The 24704-nt window shown below is 41.1% G+C and overlaps 2 protein-coding genes across 4 annotated transcripts; one reads left to right on the forward strand and one right to left on the reverse strand.

Moving 5' to 3' along the window:
• Positions 1-3228: 3228 nt before the first annotated feature.
• LOC122838909 (proteasome subunit beta type-11-like) lies at positions 3229-4179 on the reverse strand. The gene has a single exon (XM_044129951.1). The coding sequence runs from the start codon at positions 4177-4179 to the stop codon at positions 3229-3231; it is 951 nt and encodes a 316-aa protein (XP_043985886.1).
• Positions 4180-4986: 807 nt separating this feature from the next.
• LOC122838834 (protein sel-1 homolog 3-like) lies at positions 4987-24680 on the forward strand. 3 transcript variants are annotated; one of them, XM_044129815.1, is made up of 24 exons: positions 4987-5155; positions 8139-8652; positions 9731-9857; positions 10396-10517; positions 10703-10818; positions 11118-11167; positions 12812-12935; positions 13031-13169; positions 13315-13461; positions 13542-13747; positions 14509-14688; positions 17241-17363; positions 17548-17688; positions 17842-17904; positions 17995-18171; positions 18277-18404; positions 19754-19837; positions 19956-20037; positions 20247-20322; positions 20423-20541; positions 20729-20850; positions 21799-21913; positions 24027-24090; positions 24241-24680. In XM_044129815.1, exons 1-24 carry the CDS (start codon positions 5099-5101, stop codon positions 24477-24479), a joined length of 3315 nt encoding a protein of 1104 aa, XP_043985750.1. In that variant the 5' UTR covers positions 4987-5098; the 3' UTR covers positions 24480-24680. The 3 variants fall into 3 exon arrangements, with proteins under 3 accessions (XP_043985750.1, XP_043985751.1, XP_043985752.1); XM_044129816.1 differs by having other exon boundaries at positions 13067-13169; XM_044129817.1 differs by having other exon boundaries at positions 4989-5155; positions 8143-8652.
• Positions 24681-24704: the final 24 nt, after the last annotated feature.

Here is a 24704-nt window from a genome sequence, read left to right on the forward strand (position 1 = left end):
GATTTTGTCCCGCTATTGCAAGGATGATTATGAAAATATAAATAGAAACAGTTTTTCTAAAGTCAGCATCAGACCTACGTTTCTATTCACAAACCAGTGTATGAAAGAATATTCTTGCCCATAATTTGATAGTTGCAGGGCACAGATCCGCCCTCCTCCTCACCATGGACCCGGAGTCTGAACAACATGGAGGCAGAGAAACTTATTAGACTGAGGGCAGCCAGACAAGTTCATTTTGCTAAATTATTATATTTACCCAAAAATTATCGCTGAGGGGCACAAACAGGCCTTCTGACATACAGAAAAAATAAATAAAATAGAAAAAATTGACAAAAAAAATGTTTTTGAAAAAAAAAGACTCAAAAAGGGCATTAGAGGCATCAAGGATAAACGGGGCAGGGGCTCAAGCCCCCCTCCCCTCTGTGCGTGTCTGATGTCATTAGTTATGAAGAAAACATTTGAAACCCGATCTGTAAAAAACTAAGTACACGCCAGTACCCAGTAGAGACACAGTTAGCTATAGAGACACATTTCCTCAAGAGCTATTTGTTTCTACCCCAATTTGAGGATTTTTGGGTCTCTCTATTGCAACGTAGCATTGGTTAATTGAAGGTGATGTCCCCTTTACAGTATAATCCAACCACAGCATTTCAGTGGGGTTAAAGCTACGATGCTAAAGCTACAATTTCATTGTCACCTTTGTACACCCTGGCCTTGGTGTGAATTTGCTCGGACATCCACGGTTTTCAGCTGTGAAATAATCTCACTGTAGATTGTAAATGAGATTGCAGGAGAATGACCTTTTTAACCCTTCCCAGGTTTATGGGCAGCAACCGTTGCTTCTCTAAATTCATAGCCGATACCTTTCCTTCTTGGCAATGTGTTAAACCACACCTGGATGCTTTCACAGTGGCAATCACACTGATGATTATCAGTTTTCCAATTGCATTTCATCTGCAGCTTGTATCTGCCAACATATTGGATTGCTTCATGTTTAATCTATAATGAAATATTTGTCTTTTTATGATGAGGAAAAACTTGGGTACCATTGAAAAGACTACTTAAGAATGCTGTACCTTTAGAAAGTGAAGTCTTGACCAGTCAAGATTGATGGAGTCATTGTGGTAACTGGGAAACTAGAGATCCTCAAAGGAAGTAACAAAGAGATAGCATAACCCTTAGGGCACTTGTCAGATCTCTTGTACCCAGCAGTGTGCAGAGGATTATTAATGCCAAGTACAGAGCAGGCACAAAGTGAAGTCAAGGAGTAGCAGGGAGGGTTTGAGAGTGGACTGTGCAAAACATGTTCAGAGCTCATCCCTCCATTTTTGTTGGAAGACTTCTGCTGCTCATTGGATTTTTAAACCTAAGTGTTAATTTTTAAAATCTTTTAATGGGTCTTTCCCTACCAGCTTTCAAGACTGAACCATCCGTTTTGTTGCTATGCCTTCGAAAAGTTTGCATACCCCTTGAGCTTTTTCCTATTTTTGCTCTATTATGCTCTATTGCGCTATATGGATTGCATTAAGGCTCTCTGAATTGTAACATTTTCACTGTTAGCTGGATGTAAAGTGTCTGTGAACATCAGATGTCAATTCTTGCCGCAAGTTATCATTCAGACTGAGGTTTAGCTGTTCACAGGCCGCTGTTGTCCCCAACCCTACCATGATCAGGTGTCCACTCTAGATTAACCTGAATCTGTTATTTGATTTCCTTTTATATTTCTGTAAATAAATGTAACTGCTCTGTCTGGCCTTCAGATGACATTTGTTGTGAATTGGAGCTAAATGAACTGAAATCTTTCCTATCATGCTTCTGAAAAGCATTCCCACAGCATGATGTTCACCACTATGTGTTACAGTTTGGAAGATATTGTCAGGGTAGTTAACAGTGTGTGTTTTCTGCCACATACTGTATATTACAGTACAATAATATACTGTACTGTATGTTACAGTACACGTATGGCCTCTCATCTGACCAGAGCGCCTTCTTTCACTTTTGCTGTATAACTCCTGGAAAACCGCAAACAAGACTTTTTCAGGTTTTTTCTCAAAAATGGCCACATTTTGTGCACTACAGAATGAATAATTGCCCTGTCAACTGAAGTTTGTGCTTGTAATGTGACGAAATGTGAAACATTCAAGGGACATGAATGCTCTTGCAAGCCACTGTATTCCTTTTTTTTTTTCTTGTGCTCAATAATCCCTCCATTATTGGTCTTCCAATGGTGGTTATCATAGATCAGATGGGTGAGTAATGCTTCTCCTTCTCACTCTCACAGACGCAGTCGATCAGACATTGGTTGGAGAGGACATCTCTGCTCATGCTGCTGTCAGGCATCCTTGCATGTGATTTATTTTACACTGTTAATAGCATATAGACACGCTGAGTGCACACATATGGATATGTTCACCATTTAAATTTTTGTCACACACAATAAATCAAAATACGTATGAATTAGCTCATCACATCTTTATGGAAAAACGGATTTCCATGCAGCGCTCGCCCATGTGCCATAAAACACCTCCATGTGGGAACCTCTAGGCAAGTATTTTCACTAGAAACTCAAGAAGGTGTGGTTTCACAATAGGATTAACCACCCAATTTCTTTCACCGTCTTTTTCCGCAGTCATTGTCATTTGAATAATAATAACTTGTATTTATGAGCGGGGCGCTCACACAAAACCAACAGGCAAGTTCAGCCAAACCTCATTTATTCATTAATTTATTGGCGCGTCAACGAAAATTCAGAAGTGTTCCGACAGTAGGCACAAATCAGGTTTCAGCTGCTGCTCTTTTATTGCTGGAGTTAATGTGTTTCCCCACACACAACAATACATCAATAAGCCTCAACTTGAGGTCCTCACACTACTCATTGTCTGCTTCTCTCTCTTGTTTATGTGATTAAAGCACATGAAGAGGTAGGTGGTAATTATCCCAGATGAAATGATTTATAATCCTTTAACATCTACATCAAAATGGCAGCCAGCAGCTCTCAACGCTGTAAGAGCACTTCTTATCGTCACTGCAAACAAAACATCAGCTGTTTATTAAATGGAATGATGTGCATGCCCAGATCTTCGGAGAGATAGCCTGGAGGATGCAACTGCCTGTCTTGTTCATTAATTTAGCATTTGCTCCAAAGACACAACCTTGTTTCTCTAAAATACAGCCCGGTGTTTGCTTTTCTTTTTCTACTGAGGTTTCCTTTTGTTTGCTTCTCGTCTTTTACCCTGACAAAGTCTTGCCTCGTCTCTCCCTCTCAAGTCTTCGTCTCTCTTTTTCTCTGTAATACTCCTCTTTCAAGTCCTCGCGTGTCCTCCGAGTCCATCCTTTTGAGGTGACGTGATAGACGTCCACGGAGTTCCCGGAGTACGCATCCCTGTGGGTGGCCCTGTACACAGCTTCCCTTGCTATTGATGTGGCCTCCTCCACGGTCAGGCCCCACTGAACCCCTTGGTCCAAGATGGAGTAGGCGTAGGGTGATCCTGAACCCACAGAAAAGAGTGATCCCTCCAGGCGAGTGCCATCGCTGCATACATAAAACAGACTGGGACCAGAGAAACTTATTTTTCTCCTGGAGCACTGCTGCTTTGTGAAAGAAGAGCTTTGAGTCTTGGAAACAGAGACCTTCTCACCAGAGGCACCCGCCGTCTTTTCCAGGTGAGCCTTTGGAGTCTTTGTAGTCTCTCTGCCTTCACCATGCTCCATCTCTGAGCCTTCGTGGTCACGACATCCATCATCCGGCTCTCCTCCATCCCACCCACACAGCGTGGCAGCCACACAGAGCTCGGTTCCCTTGAAAGGGTGCAGCATGTGTGAAAGCAGCTTGGCGGCACCCCTCGTGGACAAACGCCGTCCGTAGCGAAGCTGGTAGAGGCGCAGCTCTCTGGAGAGGATCCGTTTCCAAAGCGCGCAGTCAGCCGAGGTTCCCGAAGTGGTGCCCACCAGGTGGCTGTGAATGGGCAGGATCTTCTGGGAGGCCGGGCACGCTACGAGGCCCGAGCAGCTGGAGCGAGTGTCTGCCGCAGCCAGGACGCCACCCTGGAACATGAAAGCCAGGGTGGTGGTCCCATGCGCCATGGGGAAGGGAAGCGGCACGGCTTGAGAGGAAGTGAAAGGAAGACTTTCCGGCAAAGAGGACGTTTCTTGAGATGGGATTCCACTTGAGCTCTGCATTGTGCTGATTTGCCCAAACTGTATCGGGCTTTCATCCAGATAACCAGCTTCTGGAATATAAAAATGGAATAGGCTTGTGCTATTGCTCAAGGCCACACCAGTAGCATAGCTACAACATTTCCTTTGCCCAACTGCCATTGCATTTCTTGCAGTGCCTACACTTTCCTGGAAGGTATCTCCAAAATTGCACAAGTCCTGCAAAGCCATTGAATAAAACTTTCAAAGTTTTGAATGCCTTGAAAATGCTCTTCTAAAATAACTTGCTGGGGCTTTGAAGCCCTCAGTCAAATGTCAGCCGTCTAATAGAGACTGTACATCTGAAGCCCGCGGCGATGCTTGCAGTAATCATCGTTTATATAGACAAGAAGGTCGGGCTCATGTTTCTGTGTGGTCACTCAAACAACCCATCCGCATCATTACCAATGTTTCATTCTCTTTGAAACACATAAAGTCAATAGCCCATGGGTAATTAATTTTGGCTGTGATATCAGGTTGTTTTTCACATCAGATTGCTTCAAAGTCTTGTGTGGGCGTAGGCCAACGAGATCGTGGGGTGATGTTGAAGCCTTGGCTCGAGCACTTTAAATTAACTCCGACTCTTTGATGCAGCAGTCCTATGGATCAAATCCCTGTCAGAATAACACATGATGTCAATGTGAAGCTTCGTGGCGGCGCTGCACAGACGAGCCCTTTCCAGCACAGCACTTTCTCTTTAAAGGTGATTCATGCTGAACCTTGAACCTGCCACACCAGAATATCAGGTAGTGCCGCATTTTGCAGGGTGTGTGCTGTTTGTCTGAGACGCAACCGGCAGGTGTCGGATAGCCAGAGGAAGCTACGTTTTCTTGATAGAGAAACAATGAACCGAAAGTTTAAATATTTATTTTCATGTCCCACTTTGCTCTAACCCGCTTTCACAATGACTTGGTTTCACACCAGCGTTTCTGGATTTACCTTCACTGCTTGTTTCCTTTTGGTAAGCAACTTTGTCTCACTTTACCTCCCTGACGTTAGCTGTAACTATAATTAGATTTGATCAGTTTCTTCACAAACATGCTATGTTCTTGAAAGCATATCTAACAGAACTGTTCATTTTAATAATAATACATTCAGTCCTGAGTAAACACACATGTGAAAATGACTAAATAACAATAAGCTCACCTTACATTCACCTAAATGTGTCGGTATTCTTGAATCTAAATGTTTCCTGTGACTTTAAAAAATATTTTTGAACGTAACTTTTAATTAGTTTTGACCTTATTATGAGTTGGTTTTACTGTCACTCTGTCCACAGTGTTATTTTACACTACAGGAATCCGCTGTCAGAGCCCAGCTGAATGTCACTACCTTCCTAAAATAATGGCCAAAGTCCTTTTCTTTTGTCAAAAGTGACTAATTTTTTTGTGCCTAAAAAATATTTTGGAAATAAAGAGGTGGTGATTTTCTTGCCAAAATCAGTTTTGGCTAAAAATAACTTAGGCCATTATTTTATCAAGGTGATGACTGGTGGATATCTGATCAACTTAGTTTGCAGGATAAATGTGTCTAATATTTTCTCAAAGTCTGTTTTCATCCTAGATGAAGATGAATCAAAAGCCATAAAATAGATGCATCTTTTATTACATCTGTATGAAAATACAATGCTGTTTTTGAGCACATATATTTGGCGAAGAAATAAAATCCTTCCTCCTGCAGGAGGAAGCTGGAATACCCAGAGAAGCCATGCGTGTCTGATGAAAGATTGGTTTTATGACTGGCTAGTGATTTCTGTTGATTTGGCCATATTTTTTTGAATATTTGTTTAAAAAAAATACCTAATCATGACCCATTTTGAGTTTTCTGGTGGAGATTTCCAAAGTTTCCTGGTGAGTTCGCGATGCCATGACCTTTAATAATGTTTCCTAAAGGAAGGGAAAGAAGGAAGCTTAAAAAGATCCTTAATCAAGAGTGATGAAGATTATAACAAATTGTTGCCATGGATACTTGGTCAACACAAGATGCCGCTCTTTGCTTCGGTTCTTCAGAGAGCCGCGAAAATTCAATTTGTTATATTTATGTATCACAGAAAATAATCATTTACATTTAGCTGTTAATGGCTGCATTATTTATGCAACTTGTGTTGCTAAAAACAAACTCTTCACAACATGCTGCAGTAAATTCAGAATTTATTTGAAGGGTTTTTTTTGTTCTAGACGCTTACCAAGGGAGCCAATTGATGCATATATTCAACACAATTCCATAACAGGGTTAAACTGATATAAACTGTGACACAATACAAAGTTAAAGTTGTAGTTAAAAGTCTTCATAGAGTTTTTTGTTCTTGTTCTTTATTTTGTTTGTGGACAGCAAGAGTTAGCAAGGACAGTGGTAGCGAAATAGACCGATCTTTAAAGTTGAAGAATATGTCTAGGGTTGAAGCGATTAATTGGATTAATAGTGATTAATTGATAATTGACATGATAATAAACTAATTTTGTAATTGATTGTTTAGGGAGTATACAGACTCAAAGAAGGGCCGATTTCTGAAAGGTCAACATAGTTGGCAGTAACTAAGCCAAAACGTTGCAAAATATGAATTTTGCATACAAGACAAAAACATAACTTCGCTTGGCTCAAATTGTGTTTTAAACAGATTTCTTGGAATAATCTGGTAAGATTCTTTATCACACCTGCTCAGAAATGCCACTATGATGGAAATCCACCTACATGTTGGAGAAAAAGTAGAAATCAAAACCCAAACCATTATCGTGTCTTCTGGGACGGCCCAATCATAAAAGATAAATAGATAAATGAGATCAATAGTGCCTTCAAGCAGAACATTCCTTTGGAGATCAAACTTATGTATTTTGGCGTAATTCCTCAAGAAGCTTCAAAAAGAAAGAAATATCTGATGACTATTTTATTAATAGCAAGTAAGAAAGACTTTACTGGAAAATGGTTACAACAAGACAAACCAACTTTAGTTGGCTTTAGTCAAACCAGCTATAAAACGGAAAAAATAACAGCCTCTCAATCACAAGACTGAACAATTCTGTCAGCGACTCTGTGAAACTTAAAAGATCTGATTTCATTTTTAGAGACCAAACTTGATGAAATCTCCTGGATAATCCACTCTCCTATGACAGACATACTTCATGATTATTTAATACTACGTTTTTCGTTGGTGTGTTCTTTCTTTTTGTGGTTTGCTTTTTACATTTCTAACTACATTTTTTCTCCTTTTTTTGTTTCTTCTTTCACACTCTCTCTTACTCCTTGCATTATAATCTTTGTCAGGGAAGTGGAGTTGCATTTTTGTTTTGACTGTTGTAATGTAATGGTCTTCTTGTCCACCTTATTTCAAATATTGAAGTTAGGTTTGTGATGTAGAGGCCTAAGGTCATGCAAATGATGCTTCCTTGAGAATCAATAAAGGTAACATTTAAATAAATAAATAAATAAAAAGATTTCCTATTAAGCACCTTTTGCTGTCCAAGTATTAATTGGTCAACTCAAAAATCAACAGGTAACTGTGTGGATGTCAAGTCAAGCAGAAAGGCTTGATCTTTTCACATCTTGATGGAGAAAATTGTTTTTCTGCTCCAGATTCCTCCTTTGGTACAAATGAAGATGCGCAAACTAAAAAAAAAATTGTTAATGCATTTTAGGCAATAAAATGTTTATCTTCTTATATTGTGTAAAAAAGACTTAAGTGGTTAAACGAGAAGGGATGTGGCCATATTTTAATCCAAGTAATCGATTGTCAGAATAATCGTTTGCTAAAAATAATCGTTCGATGCAGAGAAGTCTGGAAATGGCCCCAGATCTTGTCAAATGTGTCATTCTGACTCAGAATACAGCAACAAATGGTCCAGTATGTAGTTTGTCTTCTTTCTTAAAGTGGAATAACTTAAAAACAGCATTTGTCATTCTCTGTATAACACTGATGTAATTTCTTTTCCCCCCCTCACTTCACCCAGGCAGCGTCTGCGTTACGAGGCGTTTCGACCCACGGGGATGACGCCGCACCTGACAGTTTCATAGGGTTCGACTCGGTCCCTGACAGAGTGGCAGACGGCTCAGTGGTCCGTGTGCGGTATCGGTGCTCCAGGCCGTGTCGGCTCGCGGTGGAAGTCGTGCTGTCAACATTAAGGAAGACGGATCTGGTGGTCTTCAGGAGGAAATGGATCAGCAGCACACCTCAAACGCTCCGGGTCCAGCAGGTGTTGCTCAGATTGCCTCCGTCCGTGTCCCATCACCGCCGCCTGGTCCACGGGAGCGCGGCAGACACCCAGAACGTGACACTTCGAGCTCGGTTGGATGATTTGAAAGGAGGCAGTGAAATCGGCTCCGTGGCGGGAATTCATAAAGTGCAGCGGGTCGTGCGGCTCTCGCTGTGGCCGGGCACGGCCCCCGCTGGGTGCCCGTCATGGTCCGCTCAACTCGCGTGGCTGACGTCCAGCGACAGGCTCCATCAGTGCCCACATGAGACAGGTTTACACCCTTAATCACTCTGTCGTTTTCTCTTAATATATTACCGGTACAATGGGAAAGCGAGTACTGAGCATGTCAACATTGTTCTGAGCAGCAATGTGTTACAGTGAAGCTACTGAAGAGATGTCAACAGTTTTTATTATTACTTAGAAACTGAAGAGTACTCATTACTTTTACAAATTTTGAGCACACTTAGAAAGTCCAGAGAATACTTACTTATCCATCAACCCAGAACAGGGATTAGAACAAATTTAGAATCCAGAAAAACTACCTTAGCTACAACGTTTTCGACTCCTGCTCTTCCAACCCAGAAATGAAATTAGACCAGAGGACACTTACTTATACTAATCTACCAACCTAAAGAAAAGTATCTAGTTTATATACTTTGGATCAACATTATTAGACTCCTAAAATGTAGTCTAATAATATTAGACTCCATGGAATTAGACCAGATAGTTAGCAACCCTGAACAGGAGTGTCTGGCTTACATACTTTAGATCAACATTAGATTCTTTGTCTAGTTTTGCTCTTTCCTTTGGTTGGTTATTTTGTTTGTATTTCCTTTTAATTCCTGTAAAGCACTTTGTATTGCCTTGTTGCTGCAAATGTGCTATAGAAATAAAATTACCTTTATCTTTACCTAACAACAAGCCAAATAATCCACCCATACAGAGATGTCTACACTGGATGTTTTTAAATCTGAGCATGAAGCAGCATTTTGAGGGCTTTCAACCCACTTTGTGTTGTCAACAGGGTGTAATTAAATGATTTTACTGGCCTAGCAGCAGCTAGGTGGTAAGCCAAGTAAAAACGGACTAGGAAATGGAAAGATTGAGCAAAGTAGGCATTTTCAATTAGGGTGAGATTCTTTTGGATAGTTTTTCCTTCAATAAATAATATAAATATATAAATAAATAATATCAATTTATTCTGCATTTAGTATTTAAATGTTTTGAAACATTTAAGTGTGACAAAAAAAGACAAAGAAAGTGGAAGAAAATTTGCAATGGAACACATGATGTTTGCGTTGGACCGAATGTTCCTAACCGTGTCTTTAATATGCCGTGTTTCTGCACAGATGTGGTAGATCTGCTGAAGTTCCCCCTGGCCAGCACCGGAGAGCGCTTCGGGGTGGTCCGCCGGTTCCGGCCTTTCATCAGCGGTGCCCTGGAGAGAGTCCGTCTTCACGCCGTGACTGAGCCCAGGTGGGCTTCGCTCAGCGACTCCTAATTTACCTCATTCTTTTGTTCTGCTCAGGGTTCACCCTCACAGCGGGCGACAGAACCTCCCCTAGGCACCCCGTGCTGCGTCTGCACGTATTGTGCCAAATGCTTTAAAAAAGAAAGAAAGAAAAGCAAGCCGCTTTTTTTCTCTTTTACACGATAAACACCATAAAGACGCTCGCTTCAGGTGACGGCAGTGTGTGTCTGATGCAGCGGTGTGTGTTGAGAGCAGCCACAGGTCAGGGGTTGTTTCTCTTTCAGCTTCTGTCCAAAAGCCCTGGCAGCTTTCACTTGTAATTCACCATCTTTCTAAATGACTTTATGAGCTCCGCCAAGCCTCTTCATCCAAGCATATAAGCTTTTTATTTACGGTCAGTGCAAGAAAGCAAGGTCAGGCGTTTGTTGTTGGGGGTTTTTTTGCCTTTAGCAGACAAGCAGAGAGTTTTTGAAATTCACCCCTCACGCCTGACTGGGTGAAGAAACGATTTGTCCAATCACGCCTTGTTGTTTGTTTTTCCAGCACCGCTTTCTCCGTGTGGATCTACCTGCTGAAATGGTGTCAGAAGAAGCACTGCGGGATCATCCATCATGTGGATAAGGAACATCTCTTTGACTCGGTGCTGATGCAGCTCTCAGAAACAGGTGGGTCACAGCAGCTTGTGTAGACACATCCTGCCGTGGAAGATTTGGGGCCCCGGCTGCAGGGAGACGAGCGCGAGCGATGATGTGTGTGTTTCGCGCGACTCAGGAACAGACTGCGTTATGTATTAATAAAGAGCTTTGGATTTCCTCTGGCGAAATGTATGACTGTCATATCTTCTGTGCAGGAGACATCATAATTCAGGCCCGCCTGACAACCGGGGAAGATGAAGCATTTCGAACCCACTTAATGTTGCCCCTGTGGAAATGGATTAGATTGGACTGTTACATACTGGACTCCAAGGTAAAAGGGGAAAAAAAGCACCAACATGCGGTTTTGGGTGGGCGAAGGAGGAATTGAAGCTGAAATTGAGCGAGCACAATCATCCGTTTCCTCCTGAGCCGTGTCTGCTGGTCGGGCTCTTTGTTTCCTGCTGTAAGATCTTGAACGATGGTTCCTTTCCAACTGGGAGATTCAAGGCAATTGTAGTCTCTGTTTTCAATTTGAAGTTGTCCACAGTTCAGTAGTTTTTTTGGGGGGGTCTTTTTTGCTTTCTTTTTGTTTCTTTGCTGAGCTTTTACCTTGTTATGTTGGACTCTCAGGTGCTGCTGAACGTAACATGGGACGCTAAGAGCCACAGATTTGAATACGTGTAAGTAAAACCAGTTTGTTTATGTAAATCCATGGGGGAAAAACACAAATTTTGCCCTTACGTTTTGTCTTGTTGTCGCAAACACGCTGTGGTGCATAATTGTGAAGAAGATAAAATGTCTTAGTGTTTGAAAAAGATCTCAAATCATTTCTGAAAACTGTCCATCCCCCTCTAATCCGACACCCCTAACCAAACCCCGAGGCCTTCCTCAACCACTACATTAGTGAATTCCCATCTCAGATTCAATAAATCCAGTCTGTGAAGGCCTCAGAAAACATTACTGAGTAAACGGCATCATGGAGGAACACAGCACACAGATCAAGGGTTTAAAGATTTAAGCTGGGTTATGTAGTTAAAAAAAAAATCCAAACTTTGAACGTTATTAATCAATATGACAACACAAACAGCACAACACAACTGCAGCCCTACCAACAAATGATCGTCCACCTGAACTATTTTACACCATAAGATGGTGTCTGTGGAGGAGCGCTAGAGACCTGCTGCTCAGGTGGGAGAATCTGTTGAAAGGATAACTAATGGTTTTTGCATTAATTAAAAGGATTAGTCGATTACTGAAATAATCGTCAACTAATTTGGTAATCAATTAATCATCAACAGGCGTATACAGACTCAGAAAAAGACAATCACACACTCAACATTAAGCTAAAATTGGGCAAAATAATATACAATTTGTATTTAAGACTGAAAAACATCTTTATCTGAAAATACTCTTTACCCAGAATGCATCAGGTGGCTTAGTTTTGGCTTAATCCAGTTCAAACTCTGCAAAGAAAAAGAAAATTCTCATGTTGATGTTAAAAGTATTTTATTTTGCAGATGAGTGCTTTGCTACAAATGACCGAGCGTTCACTAAAGCAATGCTGTTATTGAATTTTAGACAGTACAATTTCATTATTTGTTTATTTGCATTTTTAATGTGTTTCTGAAATAGTGTAAAGAAGGCTTAAATGAAACACACTGCAGAACGTGCCATTTTTTAAACCCAAATTAAGCAATTCAACGTGAGAATAACTGATTAATTAGTCGACAACTAAAATAATTACTTATTAATCAATTACTACATTATTCTCCACAAATAAGGCCCTTAAGGGACAGCAGCAGAAAGGAAGCTGTTGTTAAAACGAAGCAACATGACATCCTTTACTTTGCCCAGGTTAAGCCAAAATTGATCTTATTGGCGATGTCTGGTGGGAAGCCAACACTGCACCTAATGATTGACTCAGGAAGCTTGTAAAATAAATGAATGCCACACTATTCAGATTTGTCTTTCTGAAAATAAAAAAGAATCAAAAAAAGAAAATCTTCCACTTCAGAATTTTACTCTTTGTCACACAAAATTCCAGTAAGTAACATAAATATCCTCCCCTTCATGTTGGCCTAAGTCATTATTTGTCACAAGTGATTTACCAAAAAAAACAACAATAAAAAAATCCTTGTCCCTTTTTCTTGCTTCTACTAGAGGTAAAAAAAAAAAAAAAACTTTTGGCAAAAAATGATTTTTCCCATTGTTTCTGGAAGGTGAGGGTGTGATTTCTGTAGCAAGGCACTGAGGGAAAAATCTGTTTGGTATGTCATTATGTAGTTTGACCACACAGCTTTAAATACTTTTAAAAAATCTTTCAGATTTCGGAACAGCATCCACTTCGACGACACAGACGGATACTTTGTGATTGGAGGAGGCAGATACATGCAGGGCTTCGCCGGCTACTTTGGGCCTTTCAAGTATTATCGTCTCGGCACCGACGAGGTGACATTTTCCACTCTGCAAATCACAAACGGGTGTTTGTCCCACTCCTCGACTGTCCATTCCTGTTTTAACTTCCACTGCTTTTCATGTCCCAGATAAGAAATCAGCTTCACCCCATGTCCACAGCGCAGGAGCTGGACAGGGCTCACGTGGCGTGTCAGGAAATGAGGACGTTGGCGAAAGCTTTTCTGCACCAAGTGGCCGAGAGTCGCCTTCTGTCCCCGACTGACAAAGGTGAGACACTATTTTGACATGTCCCAAAAACGTGACGTTGCAGCCAATCTACAGAGAAACACCTTGTGTGAGTCTGATTTTAAAGGCGCGAACACTCCAAGCGCACAGCTGCAGGGAATGTTTTCTTCTTCCCCCTTTATTTCAGCCGTCTGCTCTTACGACCCTCTGAGACGCCGGGGTCAGTTTGACAACAGAGAGGCAACGTGCGCGCAGACGTGGAGCGTGGAAACACAGCAGAAACACGCCACGCTGTTTCTCTTCCTGCAAGGAGTGGAGGAGATTATCCAGAGAGGTGACAGAGATTTGCATGCCAAGTAAAGAAAACGTACACCTTTTTATCCAGCCGTTCACGCCGTTGATCTGTTCCGGCAGAGCGTTTGGGCGTGAAGCGCCTCGGAAGCGTTTTGTTCGAGCTAACGGTTGGCACCATCTTCCTTGTGGAAGGGAAGCAGATAAAGATCCCGTCCGAATCGATGGTTCTGCTGCAGGCGTCCTCCTGCTTTGGGAATCACAGAGCGTCTCTGTTGTTGGCCACCATCTACCTGTCTGGCCTGGGTCACCCGGCCGATCAAGAAAAGGTAAAATCCATGCCCTGCAAACTGTGTTTTTCATTAGCATTTCATCTAATAGGACACACACAAAGTAGAGCTCTACGGTGAAGTGGAAGGGAATGATGCGTCATTTTCAAAATGTTCTGAAATTTAAATTCAATTCTTACATTTTCTTTTCAAACCGCCACATGTTTAGATTCAGGTCTGGACTTAGACTAGGCCATTTTGTGATATAAGGCTTTGATTTAGACCATTACAAGTATGTCTGCACGTTTAGAGTCACTGTTCTTCTTGAAGGTGAACCTCCAACCCACTGTCAGTTCATCCTTTACAAGAACTGTTATAAATGTTATAAACTGTTATGATTTCAGATAAACTCTGTGTTGCGGCAAGTCTTGTGTTAACTTGTAATGTGTGCTTTTCAGTGATGTTGTAGCTGTACAGGTTTTCTCTGTGGTCTTTTTTTCTCTTGCTTTCTGCAGGTGTAGAAGCAGACTTCTAGGGTGTTTTCTTGTAATTCTCTCTCTCCTTCTTTGCTTTCTCTACTCTTACTTCTTCTCACCTTGGGACTCAGACAACAATTATTGCCCGGTGGCTGGATGATGTTTGTCTTCGCCACTGGCTCACTTCTGTTACCAACTTGTACGATGCTAAAAAAGTTTGGCATTACTATATATAGCATAAGAGATTTTCTCTTGAACACTTCTGTCATGATATACCGGCAGGTAATTCATAATGGTTTTAAAAAGTCTTAAATTTAAGTTGGTGAAACGTTCAATCTGTTTCAGGGTCACGCCTACAGTTTGATTGGTGCAGCTGGTGACGACCGTTTTGCCCTGATGCACGCAGGGTTCAAGCACACACACGGACTCGACGGTTTTCCTCAAGACATGGACGTGGCTTACGGCTACTACTCCAACGTTGGCTCCCAGAGCAGCATCGACAGATCGCGGACACATGAACATAAGGTAGCAATCGCTGCGACTTTGTTGAATCGTTAGCATTATAAGATAAAGGTTGTCGTTGTTAAAGTTGTCATAGCTAACTGAACCTAGCGAAATGACAAAAGCGGAAACATTTTAGTTAACGGAAAAAGTAAAAATGGTGATTACTGGGGAAAAACTATAACTGGAATTAAGTTGTGTGTTTATTCAACTGACTAAAATATACTGAAATTATATATGTAATATCCTTTGTTCTTGTGTTTATGAATCCATTTATTAGCCTTTTAAACAGTTTACATCAGCTGTCTGAATATTACGGTACTTCGTACTTCTCCTTGCAGCTGGACGTCAAAAAGGCTGCAGCAAAAGTTGAGATAAAATTCCAGAGTCAGCTGGTTGTTCAACAATAATTGAATACGTCTTTTTGAAAATTGTGTCGTCTGTTGATTAATCATTACCCAGTTGATGTATGCATAATCGTAATACAGTACTTTGACATCTTTGAATTTTGCGCCTAAAAATTAACCATCGGAGAAAAAAGCCAACTACTACAACTAATAAGAACAAAACAATATTTAAGTAATAGGAACTAATAAAAACTAGCAATCCCACTCTAAAAACAAATGAAAACTCGCAACGAAAGTCACAACAGAACAAAACTAAACTGGAATGAAAAACCCAAAACGATCATAACCCATGGTCGTTACTAGGAATGATCTACGATTTCATCATTTTGTTATTTAGACCGAGCAGTCCGGCCTGTTTGGGTCAGCGCAGCCTTTTTTCTGCCTATTGCTGTTGTTTCTTTTTCAGGAAGAAGATGAAATTGATTTTGCTGTCAGTCTGTCAGCTCTTTCTAAAACCAGACCCAGCAGCCGGTCCGTTTCACTCTAATTTAAGAAAATCACAACTTAAAGTGACACCCCGTAAGAAATTGCAATTGCCATTTGTTTCGACACCTTAATGAACAAAGCAGGTGTGATTAATGCAGTTCAAATTTTACCCAAACTGACACCAGTATCAATCTGCTTCTCATCGCTTTGTTAGAATGAGAATTCAAAAGCGATAATGGGGAGTTTTTTCTTTCCCAGCAGATAAAACGTGCGTCACACATGGCGGTGGTTTTCTAAAACGTACCGATTCAAAAAATTTGATTAATTGCATCTTTGTTTGTCCAGCCAGCTGGACTGAGGGGAGGCTGCAGGAAAAGGGAGAATGGATGAGCGCTAAATCTTCATTTAGAAATCAAGCCGTCTTGATGAATGCCAGAGAGCACTCAGAAGATAAGAGGCCCCGCTACGAGAGAAAAGCCTGCTTCCTTCTGATTTCCTGTTTATTCTGCCAGTATTTCAATAAGCTCCATCTAATGAAGAGAGGTGTATGAAAACACCAGAGAGATCCGGCTGTCTGCTTCATCCTGAACGGGGGAATCGATGGAGCACGAAAACAATAATGATGAATAAAAAAATAAAAAAAAGAGGGATTTAAAAGTTTGACCCAAAGGACAAAATCAGATCAAAGTGCAACAATCATCTATTCTTAGAAACGTTTGCAACAACTCACTAAAATGCAGAGATGTATTTTTTAAAGAGGGACTTCAGTCGGAGCTCAACTCTATACCCATGTTTGTTGTGACTGCAGAACTGTCAGTCAAGTCGGATCAAACCACACCCACGCCGTCCTCATTATTCAGAAGAGAGATATTTTTGTGCTCGAAACTAATTGTGGAATAAATCATGAATATTCAAAGCATCTAAAAACACATCTGGGTCTCTGTTTAGCTCTGCACCTCTGCGAACTCTTCGGCTTGTGGTTTAGTTCGCACACTTTTAATCGGCTTGTTCTGATGTCGCTGTTGGGTTTGATTGTGTTGCGCGTTTCAGCGACGTGGGAGTTCAAAGTTCTTTGCACCATGAAAACATCATAAAGTCGCCAATTGTGACACAAGCAATGTACGTTAAATGCTTTCGTCAACATCATCAAGCAATGTACATCAAATGTGTTGGTCAATGTTTTCAGTTAGTAATAATCAAAGGCAACTCTTAACAGGTGGGTTTTTAGCCTTGATTTAAAGGAGCTCTGTGTTTTGCTCCAGATTTGTGGTGCGTAGAAAATTAATGCTGCGTCTTCGTGTTTGGTATAAAAGAAAACCAGAATCCTAAACTCATTGGGGATTTTTAAATACTCTTTGTTGAGGAATGAAAGATTAGACGAGAAATTCAACCATTTCTTAAAACTAGAATTAGTTACAAAAAGTATAGGTTGTTTCATCATTCATCCTTAAAAAATGGAAAAGTCGAACCGCTTCGGAAAAAGCCTCAAATCTATCTGATTGATATTGAACGTCCTACCAGGTGTGTGTCTCAGTGGCTGGCAGACAACTGAACACTGCGGCTGATTTGCACTGATTGGATATTAAATTTGCCTAATGAATGATAATGATGCAATCAGCGAGGGAGATGTGTCATATCTAATGGCTGTGAGTGTTTACAGGGGAAGTTTTATTATTAACAAAAACCCACTTTGTGCTTTAACAAGTTTAACCACCGTAATCACCGTGTTTCTCTTCCCCGCAGCAATACACACCTCACTTGATCTATTTAGGCGACGAAGACGATCTGAACTCCCTGACGGACGAGTCCAGTGACGTCTTTCAATATCTACAATACCAAGCGGAAAGGGGAGACCTGGAGTCTCAGGTGTGTTCGGCTACATACACACCCCAGCCAAAAGTCCAAATTCACGGCATTTATCATTCAATTGAGTTTCGTGTGGTTGTCTGGTGGAAAGGGGCATAAAAAGCACGGGAGAGTAACGTCTCCTCTGCGGTCAGTGGTGGAGTCGGCGTCCAGAACAGACTAATAAAAACTCTATTAACTTCAGAGACGTCTGGGAACAATGCTTTACTGGGGACAAAACGGAGTCTCCAAAGACATCGCCAGCGCCGTGAAGTGGTTTGAGAGGAGCGCCATGCAAATGAAGCATCCCGAGGCGGTCTACGACTACGCCATCCTGCTAATGAAGGTCGTGCAAAATCATAAGGACCTTATTTTACGACTGAATGGAACACAGTACTGTTTGCCTGCATGTGTGTCTGTGTGTGTGTTTGTGCTTCTGTGCGCGCACCGCCTCTGTTTTGACACATATTGATTAGCTGATAGATGTTGATTCCTTCAGGGCCAGGGAGTGAGGAGAAACTACACTCAAGGTTTTCAGCTGCTGAAGAAAGCGGCTGCGATGGTGAGGGAACAGCAATCAATCGGTGTGTTTACTCCATATAGGAGCTCACTGTGAAAACCGCTGTCTGTTTCCCCCACCCCCACGCTTCAGGGCTCAATTAATGCCCTGAACGGCTTAGGCTGGTACCATGGGATTGTGCTGAAGGACCACAGAAATGCGGCAAAATACTTTGAACAAGCCGCCCTGAATGGGAGCGATGATGGGATGTTCAACCTGGGAATTTATCATCTCACCGGGGAAAACCCAGACAAGCCGTGGAGGAATGAGGTTTTTTGGTTTTTTTTTGATTTTCAAACCCTTACAATCAGTTCCGCAGCCTAGTTGTAATCGTTTTGCTTCTTCTTTGATCCGTGTCTTTACGTCCATCCGCAGAGCGCCGCGTTCGAGCAGTTCCTGAACGCCTCCCGCTTCGGCCACGCGGCCGCGTCAGTGGAGGCGGCGTGGTACCTTTCGACAGGAAGCCTGCGGGGGGTTTCTCAGGACGTGGAGAGGGCCGTGACGTAAGGGGCTTTTCATTAGCTTGGTGAAGAAAGCATTGTCATGGGCCGTTGCGCCGTAGCCTGCAGCTCGGTGCTATCCAATTTCAGTGACGGTGGCTAATTCAAGGTCAGAAAGCAGCATTTGCATATCTAAAAATACGAGCTGTTGCCATTGCATTGTTGTCTGGCACACAGAGAGGTTCTGTGGACAAAGAGCAGGTTTGCTCCTGCTGCTTTTTGAACTGATCTACTCCCCGAGCCCTTTCACATTTTATATCACAATCACAAAATAACATATTTCATAGGCGATATACCAACACAAATTGTCATATAACGGTGAAGTAGAAGTAAAAACAAAACCCCCAAAAAACCCCAACTTCTTATTAGCAATTGAAATCTGAGAATTTTGACGTTTCAGTATTTAGCCTGGTGTCATCGGAAAGACCTAAAGAGAGAAGTGAAGTAACTGGTGCAAAGAATCAGAGGTCACCAGTAGTAGTTTGACAGAATTACCTGTACATCTCTGTGTATACAGGTACATCATGAAATGTTTAATATTTTTGCTCACTAATTTAAGTTTAATAAACGTAGGCTGAAACCCTTCAAACTTTATTTATTGTAAATTTGATGAAAACTCAAAGTTCGGGGTCTCTAGATATGGTAACATTGTGGAAAAAGCCAAATGTTAGAAACTTATGATGGTCACACCATCAACAGTTAAACACCTGCAAAGGTTTTCTGAGCCTTTAAACGGTCTCTGACTCTGAGTCAGTAAGCAACACAATCGAAACGTTGTCACTAAATAAGCTAGCTGTTCACAGAGTTCTGCATTCAGGCACATTTATAGAAAACTGAGTAGGAGAAAAACGTTTGGTAAAGGAACTGGTGCACCAGAAATGAAGATTGTCCAGCAAAATCCATTCAGGTTGAGGCTGGAGTCGGCACACAGACGAGACAGAGAAACCCGTGCTTGACAAGGAAGTGTGGTGGTGGCAGCATCATGGATTGGTCCAAACTCATCTTCTGCCCACAGGAAAACAAACATACAGCCAGAACTACGATGGGCAAGTTAATGCTTGGCTCTAAAACCAAAAATAAATCTTTTCATAGACACTCCCATTGCAATCTGACTGAAGTGTCAAGATTTTCTAAATGAATCCGACAATTCAATAAAGAAATACACCGACTGAAATTAAATATTGTTTCCCACCAGGCTGTGACGGTACAAGCAGCTATTTTGCAAAGAGGAATTGTCAACAATTTTCAGTCTCTAGAAGTGGAACGCTGAGAGAGACATTACACCCAGAAGAATGACTATTTTAACAATAATAATTGCTAAGTTATTGTTTTTCATATAACTCGTCGCACAGATTACTGCGAAACGTCTGCAAATGGAACGGCCACCTTGGATTCATGATGAGGGAGGCTCTTCAGGCCCACCTCCAGGGAGCCTGGTAGGAAAAAAAATAAAAAAATTGTGTTCACTTTTATTTCTCTCGTGTTGATGCAACCCTTTCCCTCTGATCTGAGCTCTTTGTCTCCTGTCTTTACGCTGTGCGGCGCCGCCAACAGGGAGGAAGCTCTTGTGAAGTACATCCTGGCCGCCGAAACCGGCCTGGGTTTAGCCCAGAGTAACGCCGCTCACCTGTGTGAGGTACACACACACGCCTTTCCCTTTTCCCCGCCTCCTCCGGTTCAATCCCGTATTTTAACGCATCATAATTGGAGTTTGTGATTGTAGCTAATGGACACATCGCTCACAATTCCAGTCACATGCTAAATGAAGAGAACTATCCCAGAGGGAAATTATTAGCGGCTGATAACACGCCCTCGTTATTGCTCTGCTCTCTCCCTACCAAAAAGGAGCTGGGCGTTGGTCCTGACTGTCGGTGGAGATATCTCAACCACTCTATATTAAACTCTGATTCTCATCCATCCAGTGAGTTCATCTCGTTTCATTTTGCTCCAACCTCTCCGTCTCTTTCTCTTCCAGTCTGGTCACTGAACAAGCAAATATGTGTCTTTTTTTATTTTTATAGCCTTGCTGGAAATAGGAGACTACTACTATTCCTCCGCCGGCACACGGGGGAACTCATTATCCTTGGCTGAGCAGGCCGTATCGATGTATAGCAGAGCAGCTCTGGCGGGCAGCCCTCAGGTGACAGATTTACTTGAGCTGTAATCTCATCACCCTATGATAAACTTAATTAAACTTCCACAGGCTTGAGGCCCGGCGCAATAAAACCAACAAACGGCGCTACACGCTGTTATTATTTGGAGACTTTCTGAGTGAATAAGGCGTCGGCCCAACCGTTATCGTTCTGTTTTTCCACACCGGCTCGCAGGGAATGTTCAATTTAGCCGTTTTGGCTCAAAAGGGGCACGTCCTTCCACGCAGCGTCCTTGACTTCTTCAGCGTGTCACGCGGCGACGGAGTGGAGGCTGTGATGGAGAAGATTTTAAACAGGTAATGGAAGTGTCTGCTCCGCTCTTATCTAATACAACAGCGTGGTAAGGCCATTGGAGATAGGGGGGGAAAAAAAAGGTACATTTCAGGCAAAAACATTCTGAAATGTTGAGATTAGTCAATGAAATTTTCTGGAAAAAGCATAAAAATGTCTTATGTTTTAAAACTTTTCTAGAAAAACTTATACATTTCTAATTTTAAAAGTAGAAAAATTTGGACTTTTAAGCATTTCTAAATTCCAAAAATGTTGAACTTTTGAAATTGAAACTTCCAAAACACTTTCAAGTATTTTTTTTTTTTAGATTAATCTAAAATTTGGAGTCTTGAGTATTTAAAAAAAAAAAAAACAACCATTCAATTTTTTTTTTCTGGGATATTTGTTGACTTTTGGAACTCTGAAATGTCTTAAGTTTTTTCTTTAAAATTTCTGAGTTTAATAAAAAAATTGAGTTTGGAACATTTTCAAAAATGTTCAAAATTTTGGAGTTTTATTTATGTATTTTTTTCCAGCAGATGTTCGACTTTTGAAGGTCAGACGTTCCTTGTTTTTTTTTTTTTTAAATTAGTCTAAAAATGTCTGCGATTTTATACATTTAGGAATTTCATCTAAGAATTTCTGAGTTTAAAACAGTTTCATAAATGCTCAAAATTTCTGAGCTTCTTCTCGCAAATATTTGACTTTTGAAGCTCAGAAAATGTTCTTGTTTTTATCCATCTTATCTAGCAAATTTTCAACTTCAATCTCAAAAATTTTTATGTTTTTTTTTTTATGAATCTTTCTGAGCTCGGTCTCAAAATGTCTGAGTTTTTTTTTTGTTTTTGGCGTAAATCTATTCCATTTAATTTTTTTCTTCCCATCTACAGTGGCCAGTAATGCGCCGCGGTGGGTCTGTACTTATTAAAGCTCATGATATAACACATCTTGCACTGTTTTGCCTCGTCGCTCAGATGTGCGGAGATTGAGGATGATGAGGCCGTTACGCCGTGTGCTGTAGCTCTGCTAGGACTCCAGATGGGAAGAGCCTGGAGGAGCGTGACTCAGAGCCGAGCGCAGCTCCTTTTGGTGAGCATGAGACAGCCGCCGCACACTGCGTGCAGCAAGAATCCCAAAGTAGCACATCTCAAGCTTTTGTCCTACTGTATCTCAGAATAATTCAGGTTTCAATTATTTGTTTCTCTTTCCTCCGTCCACATTTTCGTACTTACACTATTGTATATTATTGGGATTTATGTGACAGACCAACGTAGAATAAAACATTGTTGTGAAGTGAAAAGGAAATGTTATTTAAAATGCGGCGTGGATTTTTCGCTTAGCCGTCTTTGTTCTGTTGCATCAAATTAAAACGATGTGCAGCCAACGGCCTTCAGAAGTCGCTTAATTAGTAAAGATTGTTTCTCCGAATGAATTTTACCGTACATATAGAAATACAACTTGTTTCATGTCTTCTTTTTGTTCATTTCTTGTATAGCAATCACAATTACTGTCTGGGTGCCAAGGAGAAGCCCAACACATTCACTTTCACAAACACTCCACTTGATATGTACATCCTGTTCGTTCACCAAGACCTTTAGAGAAGAGCTAGCTAGCTAACTTGATAGACATATAGCTACATAGCTAGCTAGATAGCCAGCTTGGTTAACTGGTCAGATTTCTAAGCTTGGCCTGCAGATTGTGGACTCCAGCCGTCAGAAACCTTTGGCTTGCCCTGACCCATCTTGGTCTTTTCAGAACTACTCTCAGTGCATCACTGTAGGAAACAAGAAGTCTTCTCTGACTTTTTATATTACCACAAGCCATCTAGGAGACACAGCAAACATGTAAAAAGGAGTGGTTCTGCTCAGATTGAACCACGGTTCTTATCTTTAGCCTACATGCTATGTTTGTGTAACAACCTAACACTGTGCGTCACCTTGAGGGAGAAAAGATACACAGGGAGACTTGAGACTGCAAAAACCTGCAAAGTCTTCCACCTTCCTACACTGGAAATGTTTAGATCAAACTATATCCATCTGCAGCAAGACTTGAAAATTGCTTTTTCTCAGACACGCTCCATTCAATCTGTCTGAGCTTGAGCTATCTGGGAAAAAATAATGAGCAACAAAAATAACGTGTCATTTTCTTTTCCCTTCACAATGACTTGCCGCTTTGCATTGGTCCATCACATAAAACCCCAGTAAAATACATACAGGTTTGTACTTTCATTTCTACAGCAAGGTGGAGAATTTTGAGGGATCTGAATTTTTTTGAAAGTCACTGTAAATTCAACATTAAATCCATTACAGATTTTGTTTTTCATCGCAAAAACACAAGATCTTACCAAGTAATCTTGATCTAGTTGCTAGTGTAAATATCTTAGCACCATTGAAATAAGACAAAACTACCTTAGAAAGAGTTCATTTGAATTAAGTTTGTCAAACTTTAGTTATGTTTGCTTTACACAAAAACTTAATCTTAATATATTTTCTTGGAAAAACGTAATTTGATTACTTGTAACAAATTAAGTTATTTTTTGAAAGTTGGGTTACCAAATTTTTTTTTTCAGTGCTAATATAGCTTTTCAGCGAGCTATATTAGCTTGTTTGGAATCAATAATTCCTTAATATTGATGAAAAAAGTACTTGTTCCATTGGCAGACTGTTTCGCTTATAACAAGACATTTTTCCTATGTTATAAGTGAAATACTGAAATAATCACAAAAACAAGCTAATCTTGCTGAAAGGTTACTTGTAAGTTAGTTTTGTCTTATTTCAAGTGTACTAACATATTAACACTAGTCAGTCAATCAGTCAGCATTATTTTTACCACCAGGTAAAAATAGGTAGATTTTAGGTAGCTTGGATTACAGTTACAGGAAACTTTGAGTGACACAAAATAAATATAAAATGATTCAAAGTTGCTAGGCGCTCAATACTTTAAAATGTTAAAAATCATTAAAAAAACATAAAATAAAAGACTCAAATATTTTATCCTCCTCATTAGAGCAAGATCAAAATAAACAAATAAGTAAATAAAGTTATATTTAAAATATGCTAAATTGAACTTTGGAAGCTCACGGCATCAGGAAGAAAACCGCTTGTGGGGAAACTAGGTAGAAAATACTTGGCAAGCTTTAGTGTTTTTGCAGTGTTGAGATAAAACGCGGCACATTTTAGTCACTAACCTGTCTTTTCCACAGGCGTACGCCGCCATTGTCTCCATATTTGTCCTCGTAGTCGTCGTGTCTTTGCAGGGCTGTCTGGGTAAGATGCCGTTTGCTCACTGACACGGCCACATACTAACAGTAACCACAAGATGGCACTGTTTCCCACCGATTAATTCACTTCTTTTTCTTTTTTTTTTTTATGTCTTGTTTGTCTTTTTACCTGTACGTGTGCGCGCGCGTGCGACAGAAAGGAGCGGCGGGGCATCCGCTCCGCGGAGGAGGACGCCGTCTGTCAGCCAAGCGGAACTGGCAGACGACCCGGGGAGAGCCGCGGGGAATCCATGGCTGACCGTAAACGAGCGACGGCGGCTGAGCCAGGCCGGCGATCTGGCCGTGACTCTATCGGGCGCGTGCCTCACCGCTTTCTGGACCACGCTGCTCTATCATCTCCTGCGACAGTCCATTCCCAGCACAGCGACTCAATAACCTCAGCAAAGGGGAAAAATGAAAAACAAATAATTTTTTGGAAAGCTACTCATGTGTGACTCATTTTTAATAAAAATAATAATAAAGATCGGAGTCATGATGAAGGAGAGTAGCTTTTATCTGATGGCCGACAATGTCTCATCAGTAGCAGTATCATCTGTTTTATGTTTATGGAAAATAAACCACTTATCACAGAGTTTAGTCAAGTGTACCTGGGTTCATGTT

This window comes from Gambusia affinis, linkage group LG10, assembly GCF_019740435.1.
Source record: "Gambusia affinis linkage group LG10, SWU_Gaff_1.0, whole genome shotgun sequence".
Lineage (NCBI taxonomy): Eukaryota > Metazoa > Chordata > Actinopteri > Cyprinodontiformes > Poeciliidae > Gambusia > Gambusia affinis.

Bases quoted from the DNA above. Each gene is read 5' to 3' on its own strand.
- LOC122838909 (XM_044129951.1), bottom strand. From the start codon at position 4,179: ATGCAGAGCTCAAGTGGAATCCCATCTCAAGAAACGTCCTCTTTGCCG.
- LOC122838834 (XM_044129817.1), top strand. From the start codon at position 5,068: ATGTCCCACTTTGCTCTAACCCGCTTTCACAATGACTTGGTTTCACAC. The intron at 17,905-17,994 runs GTGAGGGAACAG...CCCACGCTTCAG, and splicing joins TGAAGAAAGCGGCTGCGATG to GGCTCAATTAATGCCCTGAA. The intron at 21,914-24,026 runs GTGAGCATGAGA...TCTTTTCCACAG, and splicing joins GCCGAGCGCAGCTCCTTTTG to GCGTACGCCGCCATTGTCTC.